The sequence below is a fragment of the Papio anubis genome, chromosome 20, assembly GCF_008728515.1.
Source record: "Papio anubis isolate 15944 chromosome 20, Panubis1.0, whole genome shotgun sequence".
Taxonomy (NCBI): Eukaryota; Metazoa; Chordata; class Mammalia; order Primates; family Cercopithecidae; genus Papio; species Papio anubis.
The window spans coordinates 12,586,595-12,612,720 of NC_044995.1; the positions used below are offsets into that span (position 1 = coordinate 12,586,595).

At 47.4% G+C, this 26,126-nt stretch overlaps 1 protein-coding gene across 8 annotated transcripts in view; it reads left to right on the plus strand.

Moving 5' to 3' along the window:
- The first annotated feature begins 544 nt into the window (after positions 1-544).
- The window catches only part of ZNF274 (zinc finger protein 274), a 32,449-nt gene continuing 6,867 nt past the window's right edge, over positions 545-26,126 (plus strand). Inside the window, exons 1-5 of one of the 8 annotated variants that reach the window (XM_021931510.1) lie at positions 961-991; positions 1,470-1,547; positions 2,934-3,060; positions 4,178-4,273; positions 16,439-16,545. Coding sequence is in view for 4 of the 8 variants with exons in the window: in XM_003916248.3 (XP_003916297.1) it covers positions 1,515-1,547; positions 2,934-3,060; positions 4,178-4,273 (256 nt within the window). In the remaining 4 variants the exon portion in view is untranslated. Of the gene's footprint in view, positions 992-1,015; positions 1,146-1,166; positions 1,548-2,933; positions 3,061-4,177; positions 4,274-16,438; positions 16,546-26,126 lie in introns of those variants that run through there. The other 7 variants (XM_003916248.3, XM_021931509.2, XM_003916249.5 and 4 more) reach the window with 7 other exon arrangements.

Below are 26,126 nucleotides of genomic sequence, written 5' to 3' on the forward strand. Positions count from 1 at the left end.
TCCTCCTCCCCAATGCCTGGGGTACAGTTAGCCCTAATCATCTCTCCAGAACTAGGGTGGACGTTTGGCCTCATTCCCATCACACTTACGGTCCACCTAGTCTTCCCTCCTTCCCCATGCACACCCCTGACCTTCCTACTCCCTTCCTCTAATCCCCAGAACTAGGGTGGACATTTGGCCACATTCCCATCACTCTTCCGGTCCTCCGAGTTTCCCTCCCCTCCCTGACCTTGAGCGGACACTTGGCCCTATCCACCCTCACTTCTAGGCAGGACCCATCTCCCAGAAACATAGGTGCCGTCAGTCCCAACTCCTGCACACTTCCTGCTCTCCCAGTCCTCGCCTTCTTTCTCGCCTTTGAAACTGGTGGAACTACAGTACCTCCCCACTCCCCCCCGCGACTTCCGTCCTCCAGTCGCGCCCCCTTCCCCAAAAGTTGCGTGGACCCTAGCCCCGCCTCCTTCTCCCCGCCCTCCCTGTCCCCGCCCCTCCACCGAGATGGACGGCCAGTTAGGCCCGCCCCCTGCACTTCCGGCCCTACCCGCCCTTCCTTTTCCCAAGGGACGTCATAATTAATCCCGCCCCCACCGCCACCAACTAAGCATCACCTACTCCGCACTTCCGGCCTGACCCCTGTCCAGCTCCTTTCCTATCTCCAGCTTCTGCTCTGCCCCAAGAGTGGTCGCCTTCGTGGCAGGGCACGACTCTCTTCCAGCTCGGGTCGCCGCCCACATTAGTGTGGGGCCCTGCGGCCTAGCGTCCCTCATCAGAGGCTTCCCCTTGCCTAGCTGGACCGCCGAGGGACATCGACGACTGCCCTCCTCCTGCCCTCCCTGGCTTCGCCTGCCGCCCCTAACCGGCCGGTCAAGATGGCCGCCGCTGGGTGAGGCGAGCTGGCACGCCGCGGGGGCATCTGGGAGTTGTAGTCCGGGACGGCGGGCTGACGCACTTCGCCGCCGGCCGACGGGCGCCATTGTGCGGCGCGCGCCGGGTGAGTGCCGCGCGAAACATGCGTCCGTCGGGGGCTGCGCTGGGCGGGTCCGGAACCGTTAGTTGGGGGCGAGCGCGTCCTCTGCATTTCCCGCCGAGCTCGGGTACCCGGAGCTGGCCGTGCCTGCAGTCCTCCCGCCGCTCTGTGGGATGGGGTCGGTGACCCGGAACCCCGAGGGGAGACAGTGCTTTCGGGGCGCCGGGGTGGAGAGAACAGATCGCCTCCAGGAGCGTGGGGTCTGGGCCAGGGAGGCGATCCCCTCCGATGCGCGGGACAGAGGAGGCTCGGTGTCCTCTCGGGGAGGGGAAAACTGGTGCTATCCAGTACTGTGGGAGTCCTGTGACTCACTCTGGGCGTTTTCCAGTTTGGCTGGACTTGTCATTTCCCGCTGAGGGAGCCGTTCCTGGGCGGAGGCTGGGGTAGCTCCCTAGCGGAGCTCTTACGCCTCTCCCTCCCCTCCCAACTTCGGTTTCCTCAGGACTCTGCCCACTTCCACCAGAGACACATTGAGAAGGAGGAAACTATGGCCTCAAGGCTTCCGACGGCCTGGTCCTGTGTGAGTAGAGGCTTCCTTCGGCTTTTGTGTCCGCTGCTGCACCTGGGGGGATGCGGATGGTGGTGAGATACCACCTTCCCTGAGATACCCCCGTCCCCCAGAGCACCTCGGGGAGGGGTAGATTGGTTGGGCATGAGAGATCCTGCGTGATAGTGGAACCGCAGGTGGTTTGGTTTTCCAAGGGTGTAGTTAGAATATTTCTGAGACCAGATTGTAGGGGCTTCTGAAGGCCAGGTCAAGGCTCTTCCTTGTATCCTTTATACTGGGAAGAGTAATTGACAGGACTTTTGTTTGTTTTTTTGGTTTTTGAGATGGAGTCTCCCTCTGTCGCCCAGGCTGGAGTGCACTGGTGCTATCTTGCAACCTCCGCCTCCTGGGTTCAAATGATTCTCCTGCCTCAGCCTCCTCGAGTAGCTGGGACTACAGGCGTGTGCCACCATGCCCAGCTACTTTTTTTTTTTGTATTTTTAGTAGAGACGGGGTTTCACCATGTTGGCCAGGCTGGTCTCGAACTCTTGACCTAAGGTGATCCGCCCACCTCAGCCTCCCAAAGAGTAATTGACAGGTCTATGCAGGAATCAGGCTTATGTTTAGATTTCAGCAGATAAATTGGCATCGAGCAAGAGGTGACAGCAGCAGAATTCAATAACAAATAGAAAAGACAGGTGAGGATGGATCCCTGACAGGTGAAGGACATAGAAAGAAGCATCAGGGCCCTGGGTAGGGGCTGACAGCTTGGGTGTGATGGTGCAGCTCAGAGAATTCCCTAGGAGGCATACGCACCACTCTCAAAGTCAGAATTTTCAAATGAATAAGAAATAGGGCCGGGTGCCGTGGCTCACGTCTGTAATCCCAGCACTTTGGGAGGCTGAGGCAGACGGATCACGAGGTCAGGAGTTCGAGACCAGCCTGACCAACATGGTGAAACCTCATCTCTACTAAAAATACAAAAATTAGCCGGGTGTGGTGGTGTGCACCTGTCATCCCAGCTACTCAGGAGGCTGAGGTGGGAGAATCGCTTGAACTCGGGAGGCGGAGGCTGCAGTGAGCTGAGATTGCACCACTGCACTCCAGCCTAGGAGACAGAGTGAGACTCTGTCTCAAAAACAAACAAATAAATAAATAAATAAAATAAAATAAATGGACAGGTTTTCATATGCTACAGAGGACTCATGTGTTGCTCTCCTTATTGTAACCTGAACAGAGTCAAGCTTGGGTTTGCTTGGGGTTTCAGACAAAGACAGGAACTCAGGATGAGACTGCCAGAATGCCCTTGGGTCATCTTGTAGACCATTCTGTGCTTTCACTGGCCTGGTCAGCCTCCCCTGTCTTTCTTTTGTCATGGATGCGGATGGCCCATGGCTGAACAAGAATCTGGATTTTTAGGAACCAGTGACCTTTGAAGATGTAACACTGGGTTTTACCCCGGAAGAGTGGGGACTGCTGGACCTCAAACAGAAGTCCCTGTACAGGGAAGTGATGCTGGAGAACTACAGGAACCTGGTCTCAGTGGGTAAGGCTGGCCTCCAGGTCAATAAGGATCTGTGTAGCACCTCTGAAGTATGTGTCTGCTTGGGTTCAGACTGCAGGGGCACCAGTAGGAAAAGGGCAGCTTTTCAGGATGACTTCTGAAGCCTTGCCTAGTCCATCCCTCCCTGAATACCAGGGAGATGGGTCTGTGGGGGATGTTTTCAGCTGCAGTAGTGGATGCGTATTGTTTTTGTAACAAGAGCTCCAGCCAAGCATGGTGGCTCAGTTTAGGAGACTGAGGCAGGAGGATTGTTTGAGCCCAGGAGTTTGAGACCAGTATGGGCAACATAGACCCTGTCTCTATTTAAAAAAACAAAACAAACAAACAAACAACTCCACAGAAATTCCAGACAATGTGATGCCAGTGTCCCAACGGTTTAGGAGTAGCACCAAAGAGCCTGTCCCTGCCAAGCACGGTAGCTCACGCCTGTAATCCTGGCACTTTGGGAGGCTGAGGCAGGCAGATCAGTTGAGGTCAGGAGTTCTAGACCAGCCTGACCAACATGATGAAACCCTGTCTTTACTAAAAATACAAAAATTAGCCCGGCGCCCCAGCTACTTAGGAGGCTGAGTCAGGAGAATTGCTTGAACCTGGGAGGTGGAGGAGGTTACAGTGAGCTGAGATTGGATCACAGCACTCCAGCTTGGGCAACCAAGCAAGACTCTGTCTCAAAAAAAAAAAAAAAAAAAGCCTGTCCCTTCAGACTCTGGTTATTGTGAACCTTTCCATGTTCCCCCTAGTCATTGCACAGCTGTGGCTCCAAGCATTGCATCTGTGCTCAAGGCAGAAACAAGGAGAAGGGGTAGCCCCAGCCAAGTCTCTTTCATAGCTGTCATGTTGAACCAGAAAGCAAAGCTTTCCCAGCTGACCGCTCTGTCTTTGTGTCTGGCTGACCAGAATTGGGCTCCGTAGCTGCTTGGCAAAGGAGTCTTAGAAAGCCAACAACGGATGGATGGAGTTGTGTTCACCGCTCTAGGCCAGAAGTCATGTATGTCATGCCTTAGCAGGGGAGAAGCTGGAGATGGCTTGTGCTGCAGTAGGATAGCATTTTCTCCCGAACACAGACCCCCACAAGCCCTGTCTCTTTTCCTTTGAGCAGAACATCAGCTTTCCAAACCAGATGTGGTATCTCAGTTAGAGGAGGCAGAAGATTTCTGGCCAGTGGAGAGAGGAATTCCTCAAGACACCATTCCAGGTGAGAACCAGACATGGGAAGCCCCCACAGGGAAGGGGCCAACTGATTAGTCAGGGACCCATATCTTGGAAAAGCAGTAGGCATTGGGATACCCCAGATGGGGTGCTGTGATGAGCAGTTGCAGAACCAAACTCTTAAGTTTTTCTCTGGCCCCAGAATCAGCAGTGTCCTGCTTGGTTGAAAGTGAACCTGTTGCTGGTGGCAGGTGATACTTGTGTTGACAGTAGGGGCTCCCTTAGTCTGTTACATGCATTGTCTACTCTGCCTTCCCCTCATAACCACCAGTAACCCTGGTGTGTATTTCCAGCCAAACTTTCTTACATAGGCTTATGTGAATGTATGCGAATATATATACACATTTTGAGGGTGTTGTAATACAGACAGTTCAGCTTCTTTTTGATTTGGAGACTGGCTCTCACTCTGTCACCGAGGCTGGAGTGCAGTGGCATGATCTCAGCTCACTGCACCCTCTGCATCCTGGACTCAAGCTGTCCTCCTACCTCAGCCTTCCAAGTAGCTGGAACTATAGGCAAGTACCACCATGCCCATTTAATTTTTTTTTTGTAGAGACAGTGTTTCACCATGTTGCCCAGGCTGGTCTTGAACTCCTGAGCTCAAGTGATCCACCCACCTCAGCCTCCCAGAGTGCTGGGATTTCAGGCATGAGTCACCGCGTCTGTCTGGTCTGCTTTATTTTATTTATTTTTTGAGAGATGGCGCCTCACTCTGTTGCTCAGGCTGGAGTGCAGTGGTATGATCTCAGCTCACTGCAACCTCCGCCTCCCGGGTTCAAGTGATTCTCCAGCCTCAGCCTCTGCAGTAGCTGGGATTACAGTGTGCACCATGACTCCAGGCTAATTTGTGTATTTTTAGTAAAGGACAGTTTCACCATGTTGGCCATGCTGTTCTTGAACTCCTGTCCTCAAGTGATTCACGCACCTTGGCCTCCCAAAGCGCTGGGATTATACGCATGAGCCATTGTGCCCGACCTCCACTTTATTAACAGCTTCGGTGTGGTCCACATTTGATTTTTCTTCTTTTGATGGACATTAAGTTTACTACAGAAAACCTCCTTGCATACTTTTTTTTTGCATGAATGAGTTGGTTTTTCTGTAGGTTGGATTTCTAAAAATGGAACTACAGGATCAACCAATGTTGTAGACTAAAAATCTGGTAGTGACAGATTACCATCTCAGATCCGTTAAGGCCAGGCACAGTGGCTCACGCCTGTAATCCCAGCACTTTGGGAGGCTGAGGTGGGGGAATGTTTGAGACCCTGTCTCTCTAAAAAAAATAGGCCGGGCACAGTGGCTCGTGGCTGTAATCCCAGCACTTTGGGGGGCCAAGGCAGGCAGACTATTTGAAGTCGGGAGTTTGAGACCAGCCTGGCCAACATGGTAAAACCTCATCTCTACTAAAAATACAAAAATTAGCTGGGCATGGGCCAAGTGCAGTGGCTCACGCCTGTAATCCCAGCACTTTGAGAGGCCGAGGTGGGCAGATCACGAGGTCAGGAGATCGAGACCATCCTGGCTAACACAGTGAAACCCCATCTCTACTAAAAATACAAAAAATTAGCTGGGTGTGGTGGCAGGTGCCTGTAGTCCCAGCTACTCGGGAGGCTGAGGCAGGAGGATGGCGTGAACCCGGGAAGTGGAGCTTGCAGTGAACTGAGATCGTGCCACTGTACTCCAGCCTGGGCGACAGAGCAACACTCCTTCTCAAAAAAAAAAAAAGAAAAAAAAAATTAGCTGGGTGTGGTGGTTTGTGCCTGTAATCCCAGCTACTTGGGAGGCTGAGGCAGGAGAATCGCTTGAACCCAGGAGACGGAGGTTGCAGTGAGCAGAGATCATGCCACTACGTGACAGAGCAAGACTCCATCCCCCCCCAGAAAAAAGTACAAATATATATGTATATATATAAATATAAATCTTTTTTTTTTTTTTTTTTTTGAGGCGGAGTCTCCCTCTGTCACCCAGACTGGAGTGCAGTGGCCTGATCTCAGCTCACTGCAAGCTCTGCCTCCCGGGTTTACGCCATTCTCCTGCCTCAGCCTCCCGAGTAGCTGGGACCACAGGCGCCCGCCACCTCGCCCGGCTAGTTTTTTGTATTTTTTAGTAGAGATGGGGTTTCACCGGGTTAGCCAGGATGGTCTCGATCTCCTGACCTCGTGATCCACCCGTCTCGGCCTCCCAAAGTGCTGGGATTACAGGCTTGAGCCACCGTGCCCGGCCAAACATAAATCTTTTAAAATAGGCAAGGCACAGGGCTTATTCCTGTAATCCCAGCAATTTGGGAGCCCAAGGCAGGAGGATTGCTTGAGGCTAGGAGTTTGAGGTTATAGTAAGCTATGATCGTGCCACTGCACTCTAACCAGGTTGACAGTGAGACCCAGTCTCAAAAAAAAAAATTTAAAATCCTTCAGAATACATAGAGTTGCTGAAGTAAATGACAGCTCTTTTTCTTCTTTATCAACAGCAATTTGTAATGGTCTTTTGGAGGTTTGCAGATCTGATGGGATAAATACAATGTGTTCAATGTAGTTCACATTTTCCTCACAATGGACCAAGTTGGACATATTTTATAAATCTATGGCCTGTTTGTATTTTTTCTTTTGTGAGTTCATGTATTTTCCCATTTTTTTCTTTTTTATTTGTAGGAATTCTATATGTTCTGGATGTGAATATTGAAATATCATATCCCAGACCATGTATTGTCTACCTTTCTGTAGTCTCTATACAGAAGTTTTATAATTTCTTTTTTTTTTCAAATATGTCTTTATTTCTATTCTAGATTCTGTATCATATATAGGTAGATTATCCAAACACTTTAGTGTGTTGTAGTATTTGTTATATACCTCAAACTGCTGCATTCAAGCAGTTCTCCTGCCTCAGACTCCCAAAGTGCTGGGATTACATCACTTAAATTTTTTTCTTTTTAGTTCAGTTTATCTGGAATGTCCTTTTATATATGGATGGGGTTCATCCTCTGCTTACTGGAAATACCATATTTGTTATGGACTAAGTAGCTGTCTTTATATACAGGCCTCTATGGACTCTCCCTTCATCTTTTCTGTCTGAGTAAAAGCCATGTTACTGTGCTTTGATATATAATAGTTCCCCTTGTTATTAAAAAAAAAGTGTTAGCTGGCTTTAGCCATCTATTTCTCCAGATAAACACTTATTCTCAGCTTGTCAGTGTTCATTGAGAAAATCCTCTTGGGATGTGTATTACATTTAATTAGGTTTTCATTATTACTGTTACCTGGTCAAGTTAATCCTGCCTCATGGTCTTGCATAGTTGTTCCAGATGAACCTGTCATGCTCGTAAATTCTTTGATCTTTTTTGGCCCGGCACGGTGGCTCACACCTGTAATCCCGTCACTTTGGGAGGCCGAGGTGGGCAGATCACGAGGTCAGGAGTTCGAGACCAGCCTGACCAACATGGTGAAACCCCGTCTCTACTAAAAATACAAAAATTAGCTGGGCGTGGTGGCGGGCACCTATAACCCCAGCTGCTTGGGAGGCTGAGGCAGGAGAATCACTTGGACCCAGGAGGCAGAGGTTGCAGTGAACTGAGATCATGCCACTGCACTCCAGCCTGGGCGACAGAGCGAGACTCCATCTCAAAAAAAGAAAAAAAATTCTTTTATCTCTCTCTTTTTTTTTTTTTTTTGAGACGGAGTCTCCCTCTGTCACCCAGGCTGGAGGGCAGTGTGATCTCGGCTCATGCAACCTCCACCCCCTGGGTTCAAGTAATTCTGGTGCCTCAGCCTCCTGAGTAGCTGGGACTACAGCCATGTGCCACCATGCCTGGCCAGTGTTTTTATCATCTGTAACAGTTGTGTTACATCATGCAGTTGTGTTCATTGTGGGTAGTATGTCCAAAATCGTGTGAAGCTCAGAGTGTGAAGAGTTGGTATCTAGTCTCTGACTTAAATGGAAAAGTTAGGTTTTGATGAGCTTGATGCTGGATTCTGCTTTGATTCAAATCAGTTTTATCTGGATTAACAAATAATCATCTTGTCTTTTCTAATGAATGAAAATCGGTAATATCTCCTATTTCCCTTCTAGAGCTTACTAAAGTGGTCACACGATTCTCCTTTGAGCAGTTAACATAGGAGTATAATATTTATAGAAGTGCTTTTGTAACGTGCTGCTGGAGTCCTGAATTTCTAAAGGATTTTTGTGTCAGTATTCATAAGTTACGTTGGGGAGGTGGTTTTCTTTGTGTGTTTGCTTGGTCAGCTTTTCTATCAGTGTGCTGAATGCAGAGCACACTGGATGCTTTCCCTTCTCTTTGTTGTCTGTGCTGTGATGCAAGCGGCATCAGAACTACCCACTTCTGGCAGTACTGAGCTGTGACATCCTCACCTAACTCCCATCCTTGGTGATGACCTGTTTGCCACAGAATAGAGGGCTAGAGTCTGTGACTCTCCCCGACCCCCAGCCTTTCTCTGGGCCCTGTTTCTGGTTTCTTTGTATTTCAGCTTCCTGGCTCAGCATTAATATTTTGTTTTTCGTTTCCACATTCAAAGTTTTTCCTTCCGTTCCCTTCACTGAAAATCTTTGTTAGCAAAAGAGGTCACTAAACTATTTCACCTGCAAGGTCTCCAGCAATACAAGTGCTTTGTATCTGCCTGCAGTGGTTTCTGTGCCCCTTGGTTTTGAGAAGGAGTCTCGCTCTATCACCAGCCTGGAGTGCAGCGGCGCCATCTCGGCTCACTGCTACCTCCGCCTCCCAGGTTCAAGTGATTCACCTGCCTCAGCCTCCTGAGTAGCTGGGACTACAGGTGTGCACCACCACATCCAGCTAATTTTTTGTATTTTTAGTAGAGACAGGGTTTCACCATGTTGGCCAGGATGATCTTGATCTTTTGACCTTGTGATCTGCCCACCTCGGCCTCCCAAAGTGCTGGGATTACAGGCGTTAGCCCCCGCGCCCAGCCCAGCCTCCTGATCTTCCTTTTGGTCTTTATGTCTCTGGATTACTCAGGCTGTGACAGGTCTGCATTTCATCCTTCTTGGAGCTCAGGACCCATGTTCTGAATGGGCAAACCTCCAGGCCATACGCTTCTGGATGATCTGGTAGTATCCTAAATCTGGCTGGTGTCTGGGGCACTGTGGGTGCCACACATCTTGGGAGAGCTGGCTCCACAGGTGACAGATTCAGGTTGGTGTGCCAGAGTCAGAGGCCACATGAGGGGAGGCTCATCAGGAGGTACTGTTGCAGCCTAGGCCTGAGGTGATGGGTGTCCAACTCATCTCTGCTCTGTCACAGAAAGAGTCCTTAACTAGATGCTATCCTTCCTCTTCTCCTTCTCTCACCTCACAGATCTTATGGAGGGCCTTTTCTGTCCCGTGCAATATACTCACTAAAAACTTTGGTGATAAACCAAAGCACTTACATAATCCCTACCATCTTAGATGTCATGGTCTAAGCAGTCATGGCCTTTTACAAACATGTTACACAGATACAGTGATAAATGTACTGAGAAGGAAAAGAACCTGGTATAAAGAGGGGGAGCAGTGGGGAATTACTTTGGAAGACCTAGTCAGGAGACACTGCAGGGGTGAGATTTAAGCCAATTCCTGAAGGAAAATAAGTCCGTGGACATACAGGATTAGTGGTGAAGAGAGCTTCTAGGCATGGAGGCACCATCCTGTCAGATGGGAAAGAACTTGGCATTTTGAGGGGCCCTTCGAGCCTAGTGGACTAGGAGCAAGTAAAATGAAGGGATGTGACGCTGCTTTTCACAGCACAGCTCACTCGGGGTGGCTTGTGAAGCAAGAATTGTGGTATGTCACAGATTGGAGGCAGGCAGGGCCCGCAATTACACCTGGTAATACCTGCTAACGTGGTAATAAGTGGCCTGAGAGTAACAGCACATTGGGGGAGTCAGGTGTGTGTGATTCATAGGTGAACTCAGTGGGACTAGGCGAATAATTGAGAGGCATGAAAGAACAGGCCACCAAGAATTTCTCATAGGTGACTGTGTCTAACATATTTCGCATGTAAAGTTGGACCTCCTGCACATAACAAAATCCACAGATGCTCAGGTCCCCAGTATAAAATGGTGTGCATATGACCTACTCACATCCTCCCATATAGTTGAAGTCATCTCTAGGTTACTTATAATACCGAATATGATGTAAATGCTGCGTAAGTAGTTGTTATACTGTTTAGGGAATGGTGACAAGGAACAAAAGTTTGCACATGTTCAGTACATTTGCAGCCATCCTTTATATATATTTTCGAGTTGAGGTCTCACTCTGTGTATCACCCAGGCTGACGGGTAGTGGCATGATCATGCTCACTGCAGCCTTGAACTCCTGGGCTCAAGTCATCCTCCTGCCTCAGCTTCCCGAGTAGCTTTGTTACATGTGTGTGCCATTACACCTGGCTAATTTTTATATTTTTTTGTCACCATGTTGCCCAGGCTGGATTGAGCTCCTGGCCTTAAGCAGTCCTCCCCGTGTCAGTTTCCCAAAGTGTGGAGATTACCGTCTTTAGCCACCATGTTTGGCACATCGTTCTTTTTTTTTTTTTTCTCAAATATTTTCAATCCAGAGTTTGTTGAATTCACAGATGTGGAACCCACAGAAGATACAGGTCCAACTGAACATTCTTTTTGTCAATATCTTTTTTCTTGTTTTTTTTTTCTTTTTTTTTTAGAGACAGAGTCTCGCTCTGTTGCCCAGGCTGGAGTGCAGTGGCGCGATCTCGGCTCACTGCAAGCTCCACCTCCTGGGTTCACGCCATTCTCCTGCCTCAGCCTCCTGAGTAGCTGGGACTACAGGCGGCCACCACCACACCCGGCTAATTTTTTGTAATTTTAGTAGGGACGGGGTTTCACCATGTTAGCCACGATGGTTTCGATCTCCTGACCTCGTGATCCGCCTGCCTTGGCCTCCCAAAGTGCTGGGATTACAGGCGTGAGCCACTGCCACCTGGCCTTTTTTTTTTTGGAGAGTCTTGCTCTGTCACCCAGGCTTCTGGCAGGCATTGGTGCAATCTTGGCTCATTGCAACCTCTTGCCTCCTAGGTTCAAGTGATTCTCCTGCCCCAGCCTGCTGAGTAGCTGAGACTACAGGACTGTGCCTGTATGTGTCCATCGCTTCTTTTAAAAATATGATAAAGGGACCAGGTGTGATGGCTTATGACTGGAATTCCAGCACTTAGGGAGGCTAAAGTGGGAGGATCACTTGAGCTAAGGAGTTCAAGACTACCTGACTAACAAAGCAAAACATCTTCTCTACTAAAAATAAAAATAATAAGCCAGATGTGGTGCTGCATCCCTGTAGTCCCAGCTCCTTGGGAGGCTGAGGCAGGAGGAGTGCTTGAGCTTGGGAGTTTGAGGCTGCATTGATCTGTGATTGTTCCCCTGCACTTCAGCCTGGGCAACACAGCAAGATACCATCTCAAAAAAAAAAAAAAAAAAAATATATATATATATATATATATGTATATAAAACATGAGATAAAAGGGCCAGGTGGGTGCATGCCTGTAACCCCAACACTTTGGGACGCCAAAGCAGGAGGATTGCTTGAGGCCCGAAGTTTGAGACCAGCCTGGGAAACATGGTGAATACAAGTCTCTGCAAAAAAATAAAAATTAGCCGGGTGTGGAGGCAGGAGGATCACTTCAGCCTGGGAGGTTGAGATTGTAGTAAGCTATGTTAGCACCACTGCACTCCAGCCTTTGTTTCAAAAATTGTGTGTGTGTGTGTGTGTGTGTGTGAGAGAGAGAGAGAGAGAGAGTGTGTGTGAGATAAGGGAGAAAAATAATTTCTGAGTTTTTGGCATTAGCCAAGGATGTGGGGATGTCTGGTAAAGACCTAGACTTTGCTGAGGAGAGGAAATAAGGGGTTTCTGTTTTCTGTGCTTTTTGTGTTTTGTTTTTTACCTTTTTTTTTTTTTTTTTTTGAGGCAGGGTCTCACTCTGTCACGCAGGCAAAAGTGCAGTGGCCCCATCTCACGTCACTGCAACCTCCACCTCCCAGGTTCAAGCAATTCTCCTGCCTCAGCCTCCTGTGTAGCTGGGACTACAGGCACCTGCCACCACACCTGATATTTTGGATTTTTTAGTAGAGACAGGGTTTCACCATGTTGGCCAGGCTGGTCTTGAATCCCTGACCTCAAGTGATCCTCCCACCTGGGCCTCCCAAAGTGCTGGGATTACAGGTGTGAGCCACCACAGCTGGCCTGTTTTTTACTTTTTATGTTGAAATAATTTTTAATCTTTTTTTTCTTTTTTGAGATGGAGTCTTACTCTGTCACCCAGGCTGGAGTGCACTGGTGCGATCTTAGCTTACTGCAACCTCCGCCTCCCAGGTAAAGCAATTCTCCTGCCTCAGCCTGCTTAGTAGCTGGGATTACAGGCATGCACCACCATGCTCAGCTGATTTTTGTATTTTTAGTAGAGACGGGGTTTCACCGTGTTGGGCCAGGCTGGTCTCGAACTCCTCAGGTGATCCACTTGCCTTGGCCTCCCAGAGTGCTGGCATTATAGGCGTTAGCCACCACACCCGGCCCCTATGTTGAAATAATTTTAAACAAACATTTACAATAGGCTGGGCACAGTTGCTCAGGCCTGTAATCCCAGCACTTTGGGAGGCCCCAGGTGGGAGGATTACTTGAGAAAAGTGTCAGCAACAAAGTAAGACTCTCTCTGTACCACAAAAAAACAAAACAAAACAAGTGTCGGGGCACATGCCTGCAGTCCCAGCTACTTGGGAGACTGAGATGAGAGGATTACTTGAGCCCACGAGGTTGAAGGTACAGTGAGCCAAGGTCATGCTACTGTATCGCAACCTAGGCAACAAAGAGAGATTCTGTCTTAAAAAAAAAAAAGGTCAGGTGCGGTAGCTCAGGCCTGTAGTCCCAGCACTTTGGGAGGCCGAGGCAGGCAGATCCCAAGGTCAAGAGATTGAGACCATCCTGGCCAACATGGTGAAACCTGTCTCTACTAAAAATACAAAACTTGGCCGGGCACGGTGACTCACACCTGTAATCCTAGCACTTTGGGAGGCCGAGGCAGGCAGATCATGAGTTCAGGAGATTGAAACCATCCTGGCTAACACGGTGAAACTATCTCTACTAAAAATACAAAAAATAGCCGGGTGTGGTTGTGGGCACCTGTAGTCCCAGCTACTCGGGAGGCTGAGACAGGAGAATGGCATGAACCCGGGAGGTGGAGCTTGCAGTGAGCCGAGGTAGCATCACTGCACTCCAGCCTGGGCGACAGAGCAAGACTCTGTCTCAAAAAAATAAATAAAAATAATAAATAAATAAATAAATAAATAAATAAATAAATAAATAAAAATACAAAAATTAGCTGGGCGTGGTGGTGCTCGCTTGTAGTCCCAGCTACTCAGGAGGCTGAGGCAGGAGAATCGCTTGAACCCAGGAGGCGGAGGTTACAATGAGCCGAGATGGCACCACTGCACTCCAGCCTGGTGACAGAGTGAGACTCTGTCTCAAAACAAACAAACAAACAAAATATATATACATATATACACACACACACACTAATAGTATGGATAACTCAGTAGCTTTCACATTGATTGAAGTTTTTGAACTGTCCCATGTCTTAACTGATTCTTGGAATGACAAATGAATGAGAAGGCACCATGGAGACACTCAAAGGTTTCCAAAGTCAGTCGAATACACCTATTTATACTTAAGAAGGATAATCCGCCATAGCACACATAAAAATATCCTGCTTTTGGTCACAGTGGCTCACTGCAATCCTACCTGGGAGGGCCGAGGTGGGCGGATCACTCCAGGTCAGGAGATCACCAGCCCAGAAACCCCATCTCTACTTCAAAACACAAAAATTAGCCGTGCCGTGGTGGTGGGCCGCAGTCCCCAGCTACTTGGGAGGGCTGAGGGCAGGAGAATGGCGGCTGACCTCGAGGTGGAGCTTGCAGGAGCCGCAGATCGCTACCACTGCACTCCAGTCTGGGCTGGCTAGAGTGAAGACTCCTACCCCTCAAAAAAAAAAAAAAAAAACATCCGCTTGGAAGTCACAGGCTCAGACGGGAAATGCCACGTGTGAAAGAGTGAGATGAGAGAACTGTCTTCTAAAGTGGTCGGTTTCTCCCAACACGTATACGCCCCTAATTAATGCCAGAATTGCATTTGAGCCACTGGACCATTTTGACAACTCACCCTGTGTGCTTCTCCAGCTTCCCATGATAGCAAGAACGGCAGTTAAGTCAGCAGTTCCCAACCTTTTTGACACTAGGGACCAGTTTTGTGGAAGACAGTTTTTCCATGGACCTTGGGGTGGGGAGGGATGGTTTTGAGATGAAACTGTTCCACCCCAGATCATGAGGCATTAGATTCTCATAAGGAGCATGCAGCCTAGATCCCTCACATGCACAGTTTACAATAGGGTTCATGCTCCTGTGAGAGTCCAGTGTCACTGCTGATCTGACAGGAGGCGGAGCTCAGGTGGTAATGCTCACTTGCCTGCTGCTCACCTCCTGCTGTGCAGCTTGGTACCAGTTCATGGCCTGGCAGTTGGGGACCCTTGGTTTAAGTAGAAGGGAAACAAATGCTAGGACAAATTGCATTCATCCTCAGGAAAGCACTGAATGAGGAATGATGCTGTGACAATAAGCAATGTAGGGAAATAAATTAGGCGGCACTCAAATCTTCAGCTCTCTAATTTCCCTTCAAGAACCATTGCCATATATGTGGCTGTTGGGTGGAACACTTGAGATGTAAACTGTTAAGAGTTTAGTCATTAGGAAAGGAATGCAGGGAAGAGACTATTATGAAGGTCATGATTTAGGAAACCCTGCAGGGCATTTTACAGTTTTTACTTCTCAAGAAGTTAAGTAGGGGCCAGGCACAGCGGCTCATGCCTATAATCCCAGCACTTTGAGAGGCCAAAGTGGGCAGATCATTTGAGCTCAGGAGTTTGAAACCAACCTGGGCAACATGGTGAAATCCTATTGCTACATAAAATACAAAAATTAGCCAGGCATGGTGGTGTGTGTCTATAGTTCCAGCTACTTGGGAGGCTGAGGTGGGAGAATGGCTTGAGCCTGGAAGGTGGAGGTTGCAGTGAGCTGGGATCCTGCCACTGCAGAAAAGAAAACAAAGTTAAGTAGGAAATGAGTCCTACAAATAAGAACTTGGCAGCTTTTTGAAACATAGACCAAACGTGAGTCTGAAAAAATAAGTTTGATGAGGAGAGTGTTTTATTGGGAGGAAGAAAGCCAAATTCTTCTTGAGATTCCATCCTTTGTATAGCTTGAGAAGGTCACACAGGCCATGGAGTGATCAACGGCATACCATTATTTTATCCAAGAACAAGATGGAATAAATGTGTTTAGTTTGAAAAAATTCACTTTCGGCCTGTCTTTGCCCTCTTTAATATTTTTGCCCTCTTTAATGTCTTTGCCATCTTTCATGGGACATTAACCAGCAAACACCCCAAATGAAGTAAGTCTTTTTCACGAACTTTTCATCATCTGAGAACTCACACAGGGAAGAAACCTCAGAAATATGATCATGTGAGGCAAGATTTCTGGCCTAACTCAGTCTTATCTTGAGAGAATTCATACTGGAAAAGTTCTTACATTGAGTATTACATCGAAGAGCTTCTGAAACCATGAGAATATAATTGCTGTGGGAAAGATTTCATGCATAGCTCTCTTATTCAGCATCACAGAAGTTGTACTAGAGATTACCTAAGAACATAGGGTTGGAAAGGCTTCGGGTGTCCCAGAACTCACTGGCAAGGATCCCTCTCTGAACACAGCATTTTGGGAACCCCCTTCAGTAGGAGTCCTCATTGTTTTCAGCATCAGAGGACTCATATGGGCAAACATCCTGTGAATGTAATCTGTGCAGACAAATAACCAGCCTTAACTCTCAACTTATGTGACAGAACGAAAAAAATGCACACTAGAAAGAACCCCATTGAATAATAAAAATGAAATGTCTCATCCTATTTTTATATCATGTTTTAGAGAAGGCAAATCCTACATAAAACACTGATAAGTATGTAAATGTAGTTAGTCTTGTCTCTTCTAATTTGCTTATTCTCTGACCTGAACATTTAGAACAAATATTTAAAATATGGATGAGAGCAGGTGTTCTTTTCCTTCTATATGTCCCCATTTGCTAACACAATGACTGAATTACTAGGAGCTCAGTACATGCTGTTGAGCGAATAGATGTCTGAAGAAGTTGCAGGAGACAAGAATATGTCTTCAAAGAAGACTGAATATAAGGCAAGGCTTTGAAACAAAAGGGTAGGTAAGAGAGGGTAAAAGAAAATCTTTTTCTTTTCCCCCCCAAGACGGAGTCTCGCTCTGTCGCCCAGGCTGGAGTGCAGTGGCGCAATCTCGGCTCACTGCAAGCTCCGCCTCCCGGGTTCACGCCATTCTCCTGCCTCAGCCGCCCGTGTAGCTGGGACTACAGGCGCCCGCCACCACGCCCAGCTAATTTTTTTTTTGTATTTTTAGTGGAGACGGGGTTTCACCATGTTAGCCAGGATGGTCTCGACCTCGTGATCCACCCGTCTCGGCTTCCCAAAGTGCTGGGGTTACAGGCGTGAGCCACTGCGCCCAGCCAGGAAAATCTTCACTTTGAGTGCTACAAAGAACTTTTCAGGGCCCACATTCTTGGCAACTAGGTTGAGTCTGGAATGTTGGGTGGCTGTCAAACATGTTTTGGCTGGAATTCAGTGAAGCAGAATGATCTCATGCTTTGTGATCTTTTATTGAAGAACACTTTACATTCTGTGCCACCTCCCATATATCTGATCTCTAAGACTAAATTGTGACCCTCTTATCTGGGTACCACTCTCCCTGTGTTTCAGGGCATGTACTCAGGGATAACTTCAAAGCCTGAAATGTCTTAACTAGTAATTAAGAAGGAAAACAAACGAACCAAGTGTTTGAAGCAGACATTTTTTGGGGGAAAGAAAAATACCATCAGCAGTCCTATAGAAAGAGGAACAATGGCTTTAAGGGAATAAAAAAAGAATAATAATAAATCAGAAATAGAGAAGAAAATAATATTCCAATAACTCATTTTGTGGGTAGACAAAATGCCAAAATGACTTTGAGTAAGTAAAGAATAAATAACCAAACAGTAAACCTATATAGGGGAAAAGAGCCTGTACGGATATTTTACATGTAGTTTTTAGTTACAGTACTTTGCACAGTTGTTACAAAGAATGAGAAACCTCTTTATGACTGATTTGAAACCGTATGTGTGTACTTAAAGTATATGACATTTTAATATATAAATATATATAAACTATTAAAATTACATTCACGTGTGCTTGCTTTGGCTTATACTAAAATTGGAACAGTACAGAGAGGATTAGGATAAAAATTTTAAATTTAAATTTAAAAATTTAAAAATAAAATACACAGTCAAGTGTGAAGACACAAATATGGCTGTGTGTCAGTTGATCATCAGTGGAAAAACCTGGAGACTTCTTTGGAATTTTATATTGATTTTTGGAGGTGCTGCCCATAGCCGTGCTCAGAGAATGGAAATGGTAGCTCCCTCCTGTTGTGTCACTGCTTCCTGGTCCAGTTCCTGACACAGTGTAGGTGCTCAGTAATTATTTGCTGAGTGTAGGAATGAACAAACAGAACATGGAAAGATTTTTGGAAAAGTATAGAGTTGCCAAAATTAGTCCTAGGAGAAACATTAAAATTAACTTTCTTTTTTGTTTTTGTTTTTTGTTTTTTTTTAAGAACAAATTGACCACTTGCATCTGAGTACTGCCCTGAGCAGTGGAGATTTTTTAACTTCCCATTAAAGACAGGGCTGGGTGCAGTGGCTCACACCTATAATCTCAACACCTTGGGAGGCTGAAGTGGGAGAATTGCTGGAGCCAGGAATTGGAGACCATCCTGGGCAGCATAGCAATTCCTGGGCTCTACAAAACATTTAAAAATTAGCCGTGCATGCCAGGGTGCACACCTCTGAAATACTATTAAAATGATACTATTTGGCCGGGCACGATGGCTCAGGCCTGTAATCTCAGCACTTTGGGGGGCCGAGGCAGGTGGATCACCTGAGGTCAGGAGTTTGAGACCAGCCTGGCAAACATGTCGAAAGCCTGTCTCTACTAAAACTACAAAAAATAGCCAGGTGTGGTGGAGGGCGCCTGTAATCCCAGCTACTTGGGAAGTTGAGGCAGGAGAATTGCTTGAACCCAGGAGGCAGAGGTTGCAGTGAACCGAGATTGCACCATTACACTTCAGCCTGGGTGACAGAGCAAGACTCTGTCTCAAAAAAAAAAAAAGAAAGATTCAGCAAAATGACATTACAAAATAAATTTATAATAATAGCTTGGCTTGGCCAGGTATGGTGCCTCACACGTGTACTGGGGTGGCTCAATCCCAGTACTTTGGGAGGCCAAGATGAATGGATCACTTGAGGCCAGCAGTTCAAGACCAGCTTGGCCAACATGGTGAAACCCCGTCTCTACTAAAAATACAAAAAATTAGCTGGGCGTGGTGGCATGCACCTGTAATTCAGGAGGCTGAGGCATGAGAATGGCGTGAACCCGGGAGTCGGATGTTGCAGTGAGCAGAGATCGCACCACTGCACTCCAGCCTGGGCTAAGGAGTGAGATTCCATCTCAAAAAGAACAAGCTTTGGTTTACACCAGGAATATCAAATTTGACCTGGATATACAAAAGATACTAAAACCTTTAAAAAGTTACACCAAAGAATAAATTATTAAGGATGAGCAGGACCTATTTGAAGAAAGTCATAAGTGCTGGAGTGTGGAATACTTGATAAATAGAAGTATTAACTTACTTTGAGGGCTTAAAAAGGCTAGAAATACTGATGTGTTTCAGCAGTAGTGTCCTGAAGTCATTCTAGCCATCAACCTCTGGAGAAATGCTGCTGGAGCCATTTTACCATGGGACCAGAAGTACAAGTCCCTGACATGGGCTTGGCTGAAAAGAAGCAAGTGGGGTGCAAACTATGTGTGCTCTCATGTTACAAAGAACCTATGTTGAATCAACAAATATTACTTGAGCACTTGCCAGGATTCCAGGTACTGTTCCAGGACTGGATCACAGTGACGAGTGGGGCAGGTCTTACACCTGCTTTCATTGGGCCTACATCCATTCCATGGCTGACTGAATCAACAGAAATGAGCTTGCCCATTCATTACCTCAGTCGCACTGGGCACCTTTCAACTGCTCATTGGCCCTGCAGCTAATGCTACTATGTTGGACAGTACAGATTAGAACATCTCATTTATAGAAAGTTCCATTGGATAGCACTGCTCTAGATAGGGTGACAGACATGATAAATTAATCAGATATTTGGGATGGTAATCTGTTGGAAAGAGAAGGAAACAATGGGATATGTTGCTGGGGGACAAGCGAGATATGGGTGGACAGCGGTAGTTTAGAACTAAGCAGGAAGATGGTTCTGAGGAGGTGACATTTGAGCTCAGAGCTGAATGGGAAAGGTGAACCAGGTGAAGATGTTGGGGAAGACTATACCAGGCAGGAGGGTGGTGCACATGTGGATCTCTGGATGAAAGGCCTTATTCTAGGAAAAGTAAGATGCTGGCTGTGGGAGACCCCTGTAGTGTCAAGGGCATGAAATAACAGGGTTTGGAACCCAACTCCTTTGTTGCCCACTATGTTAGGCCGTTCTTACATTGCTATAATTACTTGAGACTGGGTTATTTATGAAGATGAGAGGTTTAATTGACCCACAGTTCTGCAGGCTGTACAAGGGTGGCACTGGCATCTGGTTGGCTTCTGGGGAGGTCTCAGGGAGCTTTTTACTTATGGTGGAAGGCAGGGAACAGGCACATCATGGCAAAAGCAGGAGCCAGAGAGAGGAAGAAGGTGCCACACACTTTTTTTTTTTTTAGACAGGGTCTCACTTTCACCTAGGCAGTGGTACGATCATGACCCACTGCAGCCTCGACTTCCTGGGCTCAAGCGATTCTCTCACCTCAGCCTCCTGAGTAGCCAGGACTACAGGAGCATGCTGCTACACCTGGCTAATTTTTTGTAGAGATGGGGTTTTTCCATGTTGCCCAGGCTGGTCTAGAATTCCTGGGCTCAAGCAATCCACCTACCTCAGCCTCCCAAGGTGCTGAGATTACAGGCGTTAGCCACTCTGCCCAGCCACACATTTTTAAACAACCAGATCTCGTGTGAATTAACTTATCACCAGAAGGATGGTGCTAAGCCATTCTTGATGGTTCATCAGGCCCCACCTCCAACACGGCATCACTTTTCAACCTGAGATTTGGTAGGGACACAGAATCAAACCATATCATCCACTCTGCAACCCTGGGCAGGGTTCCTAGCCTATCCCAACATGAATTTCTTTATTATTATTATTATTATTTTTTTTTGCTTTCTGAGATGGAGTCTTGCACTGTCACCCAGGCTGGAGTGCAGTGGCACAATCTTGGCTCACTGCAACCTCAGCCTCCCAGGTTCAAGCGATTCTCCCGCCTCAGCCTCCCGAGTAGCTAGGACTACAGGCGCACACCACCACGCCTGGCTAATTTTTGTGTTTTTAGTAGAGATGGGGTTTCACCATGTTGGCTAGGCTGGTCTCAAACTCCTGACCTTGTGGTCTGTCGGCCTCGGCCTCCCAAAGTGCTGGGATTACAGGCGTGAGCCACCGTGCCAGGCGTATTTCTTTTGTGTATGGGTTGTACATTTGCTTCCTGTGACTGTGGGCAGCCTTCGTGAAATGGTGGTACTGTCATTGATTCGAAAATTGAGTGATGCCAAGATCATCAGCAGCCTTTGGCACATCCTCCTCTAGGCTCTACTTTGGGGTGTGAGATCCACAAGTCCCAGTTGGCAGCCTCAGTGGTCCACTGGAGGAGACAGACGCAGAAGGTAATCCAACAGGGAGCTTAGTGGCACTGAGGGAATGATGAGAGAGAACACGAAAGCTGAGAGCTTTCCGGACAAGGAGAAAAAGTGATGGAGTACTGTGCCCAGGGATTAGGGGAGCTGAGGGTAAGTACTCTTCTGACTCTTCCCCCACAACAAGCTGCTGAAAAGATCATTGCTTTTTGTTGTCTTTTGGACTAGTATACCTGGCTAATCAGCATTCACTGGGAAACAGCACTGTGAGGAAGACAGCTGCCTAAGGCCTGTTTGTCACCGTGGAAGGGAAGCAGCAGAGAGGTAGAAATATCCTGAGAGAAGAAAATAGTGTCAAGAGAGAGAAAGTAGCAGGTCCCCTCAGCCCTTACCACATGCTGTGCCTGGACAGTATCTAATCACTTCGGCTGAAGAAACTCAGGCTCAAGAAGTTAATCTCTTGATTAAACCCCTTGCTCTGAGCCTCAGTGAATTTGTTTCATAACCCATTAGACAGTTGTAGGTGAGGGGACTGCGTTGCTACGGGCTCATTCAGCTGCCGCGCTCAAAGCCATTTGGAGTTCCAGCTGATAGGGATCATGCAGCTCCACATGAGTGGGTTGGGTCAGTCATGTCTGTGGAATGAGATGGGTGGAATGAGAATCCAGTTCCACCTCTGCCTGCTGGTGAACTTAAGAGCTTCCATTTTCTTCTCCATGAAGTGGAGCAGCTAATTTCCTGGAATAGACAGTGGTAAGGATTGTCCTAAAGGTCTTGGGATAGTCTGTGGGTTGAGATGTGGAGGACTGAGGTGCACAGAATGAGTCCATCACTTCCCCACCAGTTTCTGGGTTCGTGGCCTGTCTTGTTCACTGTGGTGTCCTTGGTTCCATAGCACGCAAAAGGTGCTTTATGATAACTGTGTACAGAACAGAGTGTGGCGCCTCATGGGTTGATGATCAAGATTAAAGCAGAAGTAAGTACATTAGAAGCGGGGGAGCGGGTGGAGTAGAAGAATCCAAGTTTTCCTAGGGGCTAAGGCACTAAAATCCCTCAATTAAGGAATACAGAAAGAAAATTTTAGAAATTTATGAAGTAACATGTTAAGATTTTTTAAGTGTCATGCATGATTACCTAAAATAGTGCTGGCGGCCCAGTGCTGATCTGCCACTGACCCCCCCAGGAAGTAAAGATTCAGTTGGTGCACGTCCCATGTCCTAGGCATTTAGTCCAGTGCTGCTGGGCCGCCAGTAAATCTTATCCCCAGCTGCTTCTCAGGAAAAAGTCAAGCTTTAAGAGCTGTAATTGGGGCGTGCGGTGGCTCACACCTGTAATCCCAGCACTTTGGCAGGCCGAGATGGGCGGATCACCTAAGGTCAGGAGTTCGAGACCAGTCTGGCCAACATGGCGAAACCCCGTCTCTACTAAAAATACAAAAATTAGCTGGGTATGGCGGCGGGCACCTGTAATCCCAGCTGCTCGGGAGGCTGACAGAATTGCTTGAATCAGGGAGGCGGAGGTTGCAGTGAGCCGAGATCGCGCCACTGCACTCCAGCCTGGGTGATTAGGAGCGAAGCTCCATCTCAAAAAACAAAACAAAACAAAAAAACGCTGTAATTGAGAGAAAATAAATGAAGTATGCCCTCAAATGAAAAGTTATTTGGGGTGAAATAAGTCCCCAGAAGTCCTAAGAAACAGAAAGGGAATTCAATATAGATCACAGCAGTTATAAATAAGCTGGAGAGGGCAAGCCCCCAAAATGAAAATACCTCAAAAGCTTATTTGGGGGAAGAGGTTGGAAATAGGTGCTCAAGTGTGTCTGATTAATCTTATCAAGAAGAAAAATCACTTCAAGCGTAGACTAGGAATGGTCAAGAATTAAAAGCGTGGCTCAGGTCCTGCTCTACAACTGCGCCACCTCGCTGGAAGGACGGCGTGGGCTGCAAGGAGGCGGCGCGGCCGCTGGCTCTGGGCGGATCCCAGCGCGGAGCTGACTACCTGGGCCCGTGCCAGCAGTGGGCACCTCCACTCAAACCTGTGCAGCGCGCAAACAGGAAGCCCAGACAGACTAGGGCTTGTACTCGAGGACCGGGAGAGGGAAGGGGTTGGGAGCCGCCTGCTGTGGCCTCAGCGGAAGGTCTCCTCCAGCCCGCGAAGTCCGGCGAAATACTTGCAGGTGAGGCAGGCGTGGAAGCTCCTGCCGCGCTGCCCCGTTGCCCCATGTAGGCCCAGGACGTGTACCTGTCAGCGGGTAGTGGGGAGAACGGTACCGGAAGCCCGTGTCTCAGAGGCTGCTGGGAGGTGTAGTGCCTGCGGGTGACGTAGTTCTGGGCGCTTTTCCGGGTCCGGGAGGCGGGGTTAGAGGCGTGGCCTAGAGGCGTCGACCCATTTCGCTGGCAGAGCGCGCGAGTCTTGTGTGGACGGTGATCTGGGCGAAAGGGTCAGCTTATGGTTGTGGCTTCGAAATCCTGAGTGCGCGATGACGGAGACCAGGGCCGAGGAGGGTCTTGTGCAGGCGGCCGCCGGGCTCTGAAAGATGCTTCCGCTGGAGCTTTTTTATTTTTAACGTAGCTGCAGCTGTTGCACACTAGTAATTTTATGCCCTGCGACCGCTTTTCTGCGTTGTAGTAATCCCGCTAAAACTAGTGCAGGTTTTACTGCTTACAAGGGAGTTTTTAACAATGTTCTTAAACTGTGTTACAACACTACCTGTTCTTCCAGCTTTGTCCTAACACACACCGCGCGGGGCAGGAATTGTATGTTGTGGAAATAAAGACCTAGGCCGTCCAGATGAGCACACGCAGAGGTTGACTCAGAGCCAGGTATAGTAGGGAGCCAGCCATGGTCCCTTGTGTTCTGTAGAGAGGGTCAAAGGCAGGTAGGGAGTGAGAAGACGTGCATTTATAAGGGAGGGTTCTGAGTGGAGAACCCTATTGGCTTGGCGGGGAGCAATAAAAGGGTATACTGGCAGTCATCTAAGTCCTGACCTGTGCTTGTTGCCAGAGGTTGTGGGTCAGTGCTGTGTTAGCTATATTTGGTTTGGCTGTGGTGGTTTTATTCATTCCCTTGGTGCCTCTATACCTATCTTCATCTCCGAATAGCTCCAGTAGATTCATCCAGTGAAAGTATTTGTGGTTCCTTGCTGTGGCTTTGCTAGTTCATGCTGAGCTACTTCCTGGTGGAATTGTACTAACCATTTATACTCACAACAGCAAGGGTGAAATTGCAGGTTTGTTCTTGTCGTTGCCACTAAACACTACAAATATCAGAAGTAAGTCATAATCTGTAGTTATTTATGCTTTTATATTTGTTTTTAAGGCTTCATTTGTTAGGGACAATGTCAGGCTTGGTAACCAAGGCTGGAGTGCAGTGGTGCAATCATAGATAACTGTAAAATCAAATTCTTGGGCCCAAGCAGCCCTCCTGCCTCGGGCTCCCAAGTAGCTAAGACCACAGGTGTATGCCATCACACCCGACTAATTTAAACTTTTTTAGAGACAGGGTCTTACTATGTTGGCCAGGCTGGTCTCAAGCTCCTGGCGTGAAGCGAATCTCCTACCTCGGCCTCCCAAAGTGCAGGGATCATAGGTGTGAGCCACTCTGCTGGCCAGATTATTTAGAATTAGCATTTTGGAGGGGAGTTTAGTGGGCTTTCTTGTTTCCTGTTGTTTTGTGCTGCCGCCTCAGCATTTCAGGACCGTCCTGGAGTTCAGTTTAGCAGTGTGCTCTTGTGGACTCTGTGCCAGGACCCAGAGCCCCTGCCTTTCCCAGATACCCTCGTTCTTGTCCCCAGTGGAGGTTGGAGAAGGTTATTTTTCCTGTGACTGTGGATACATGTACAGTGTCACAGATCCCTTCTCAACCCTCATTGCCTTTTGTTCTTTTCCCTATAACAGCTATATGGAGATATAATTCACACATTGTAAAGTTCATTCTTGTAAAGTGTACAGTTCAATGTTTTTAAATATATTCACAAGGTTGTACAGCTTTCACTACTATCTAATTCCAGAACATTTTCTTCACCCAGGAAAGAAACCCCATACCCATTAGCAGTCTCCCACCAATCCTCTCAATTTCTCCATTTCCTAACAATTACTAATCTACTTATCTGTCTTTGGATCTGTATATTCTGGACATTTCATATTATATGTCGCCTTTTGTGTCTGGCTTATTTTACTTAGCATGATGTTTTCAAGGTTCACCTGTGTTGTAGCATATATTAGTAGTACTTCATTCCTTTTGATTGCCAATATTTCATTGTATGAATAGATCACAATTTGTTTATACATTCCTCAGTTGATAGACAATGGATTATTTGTACTTTTTGGCTATTATGGATAACACTTCAGTGAACATTCTTATAGAAGTTTTTGGGGGCATATGCTTTCAATTTTCTTAGCTATATATACTTGGGGGGAATCTGTGGGTCATGGATAACTATGTGTTTAACTTCTGAGGATTTGCTAACCTGTTTCGCAGAGTGGTACAGCATTTTATATTCCCACCAACAGTGTATGAGTATTCCAGTTTTTTTTTTTGTTTTTTTTTTTTTTTTGAGACGGAGTCTCCTCTGTCGCCCAGGCTGGAGTGCAGTGGCCAGATCTCAGCTCACTGCAAGCTCCGCCTCCCGGGTTTACGCCACTCTCCTGGCTCAGCCTCCCGAGTAGCTGGGACTACAGGCGCCCGCCACCTCGTCCGGCTAGTTTTTTGTATTTTTTTTTTTTTTTAGTAGAGACGGGGTTTCACCGTGTTAGCCAGGATGGTCTCGATCTCCTGACCTCGTGATCCACCCGTCTCGGCCTCCCAAAGTGCTGGGATTACAGGCTTGAGCCACCGCGCCCGGCCGAGTATTCCAGTTTTTCCACATCCTCTCCTGTTACCATCATCTTTGGTAACAGCCATCCCAGTGGGTGTGAAGTATATTCCACTGTGGTTTTGACTTGTATTTCCCTAGTGAATAATGATGTTGAGCATCTTTTCATGTGCTTATTCTCATTTATCTT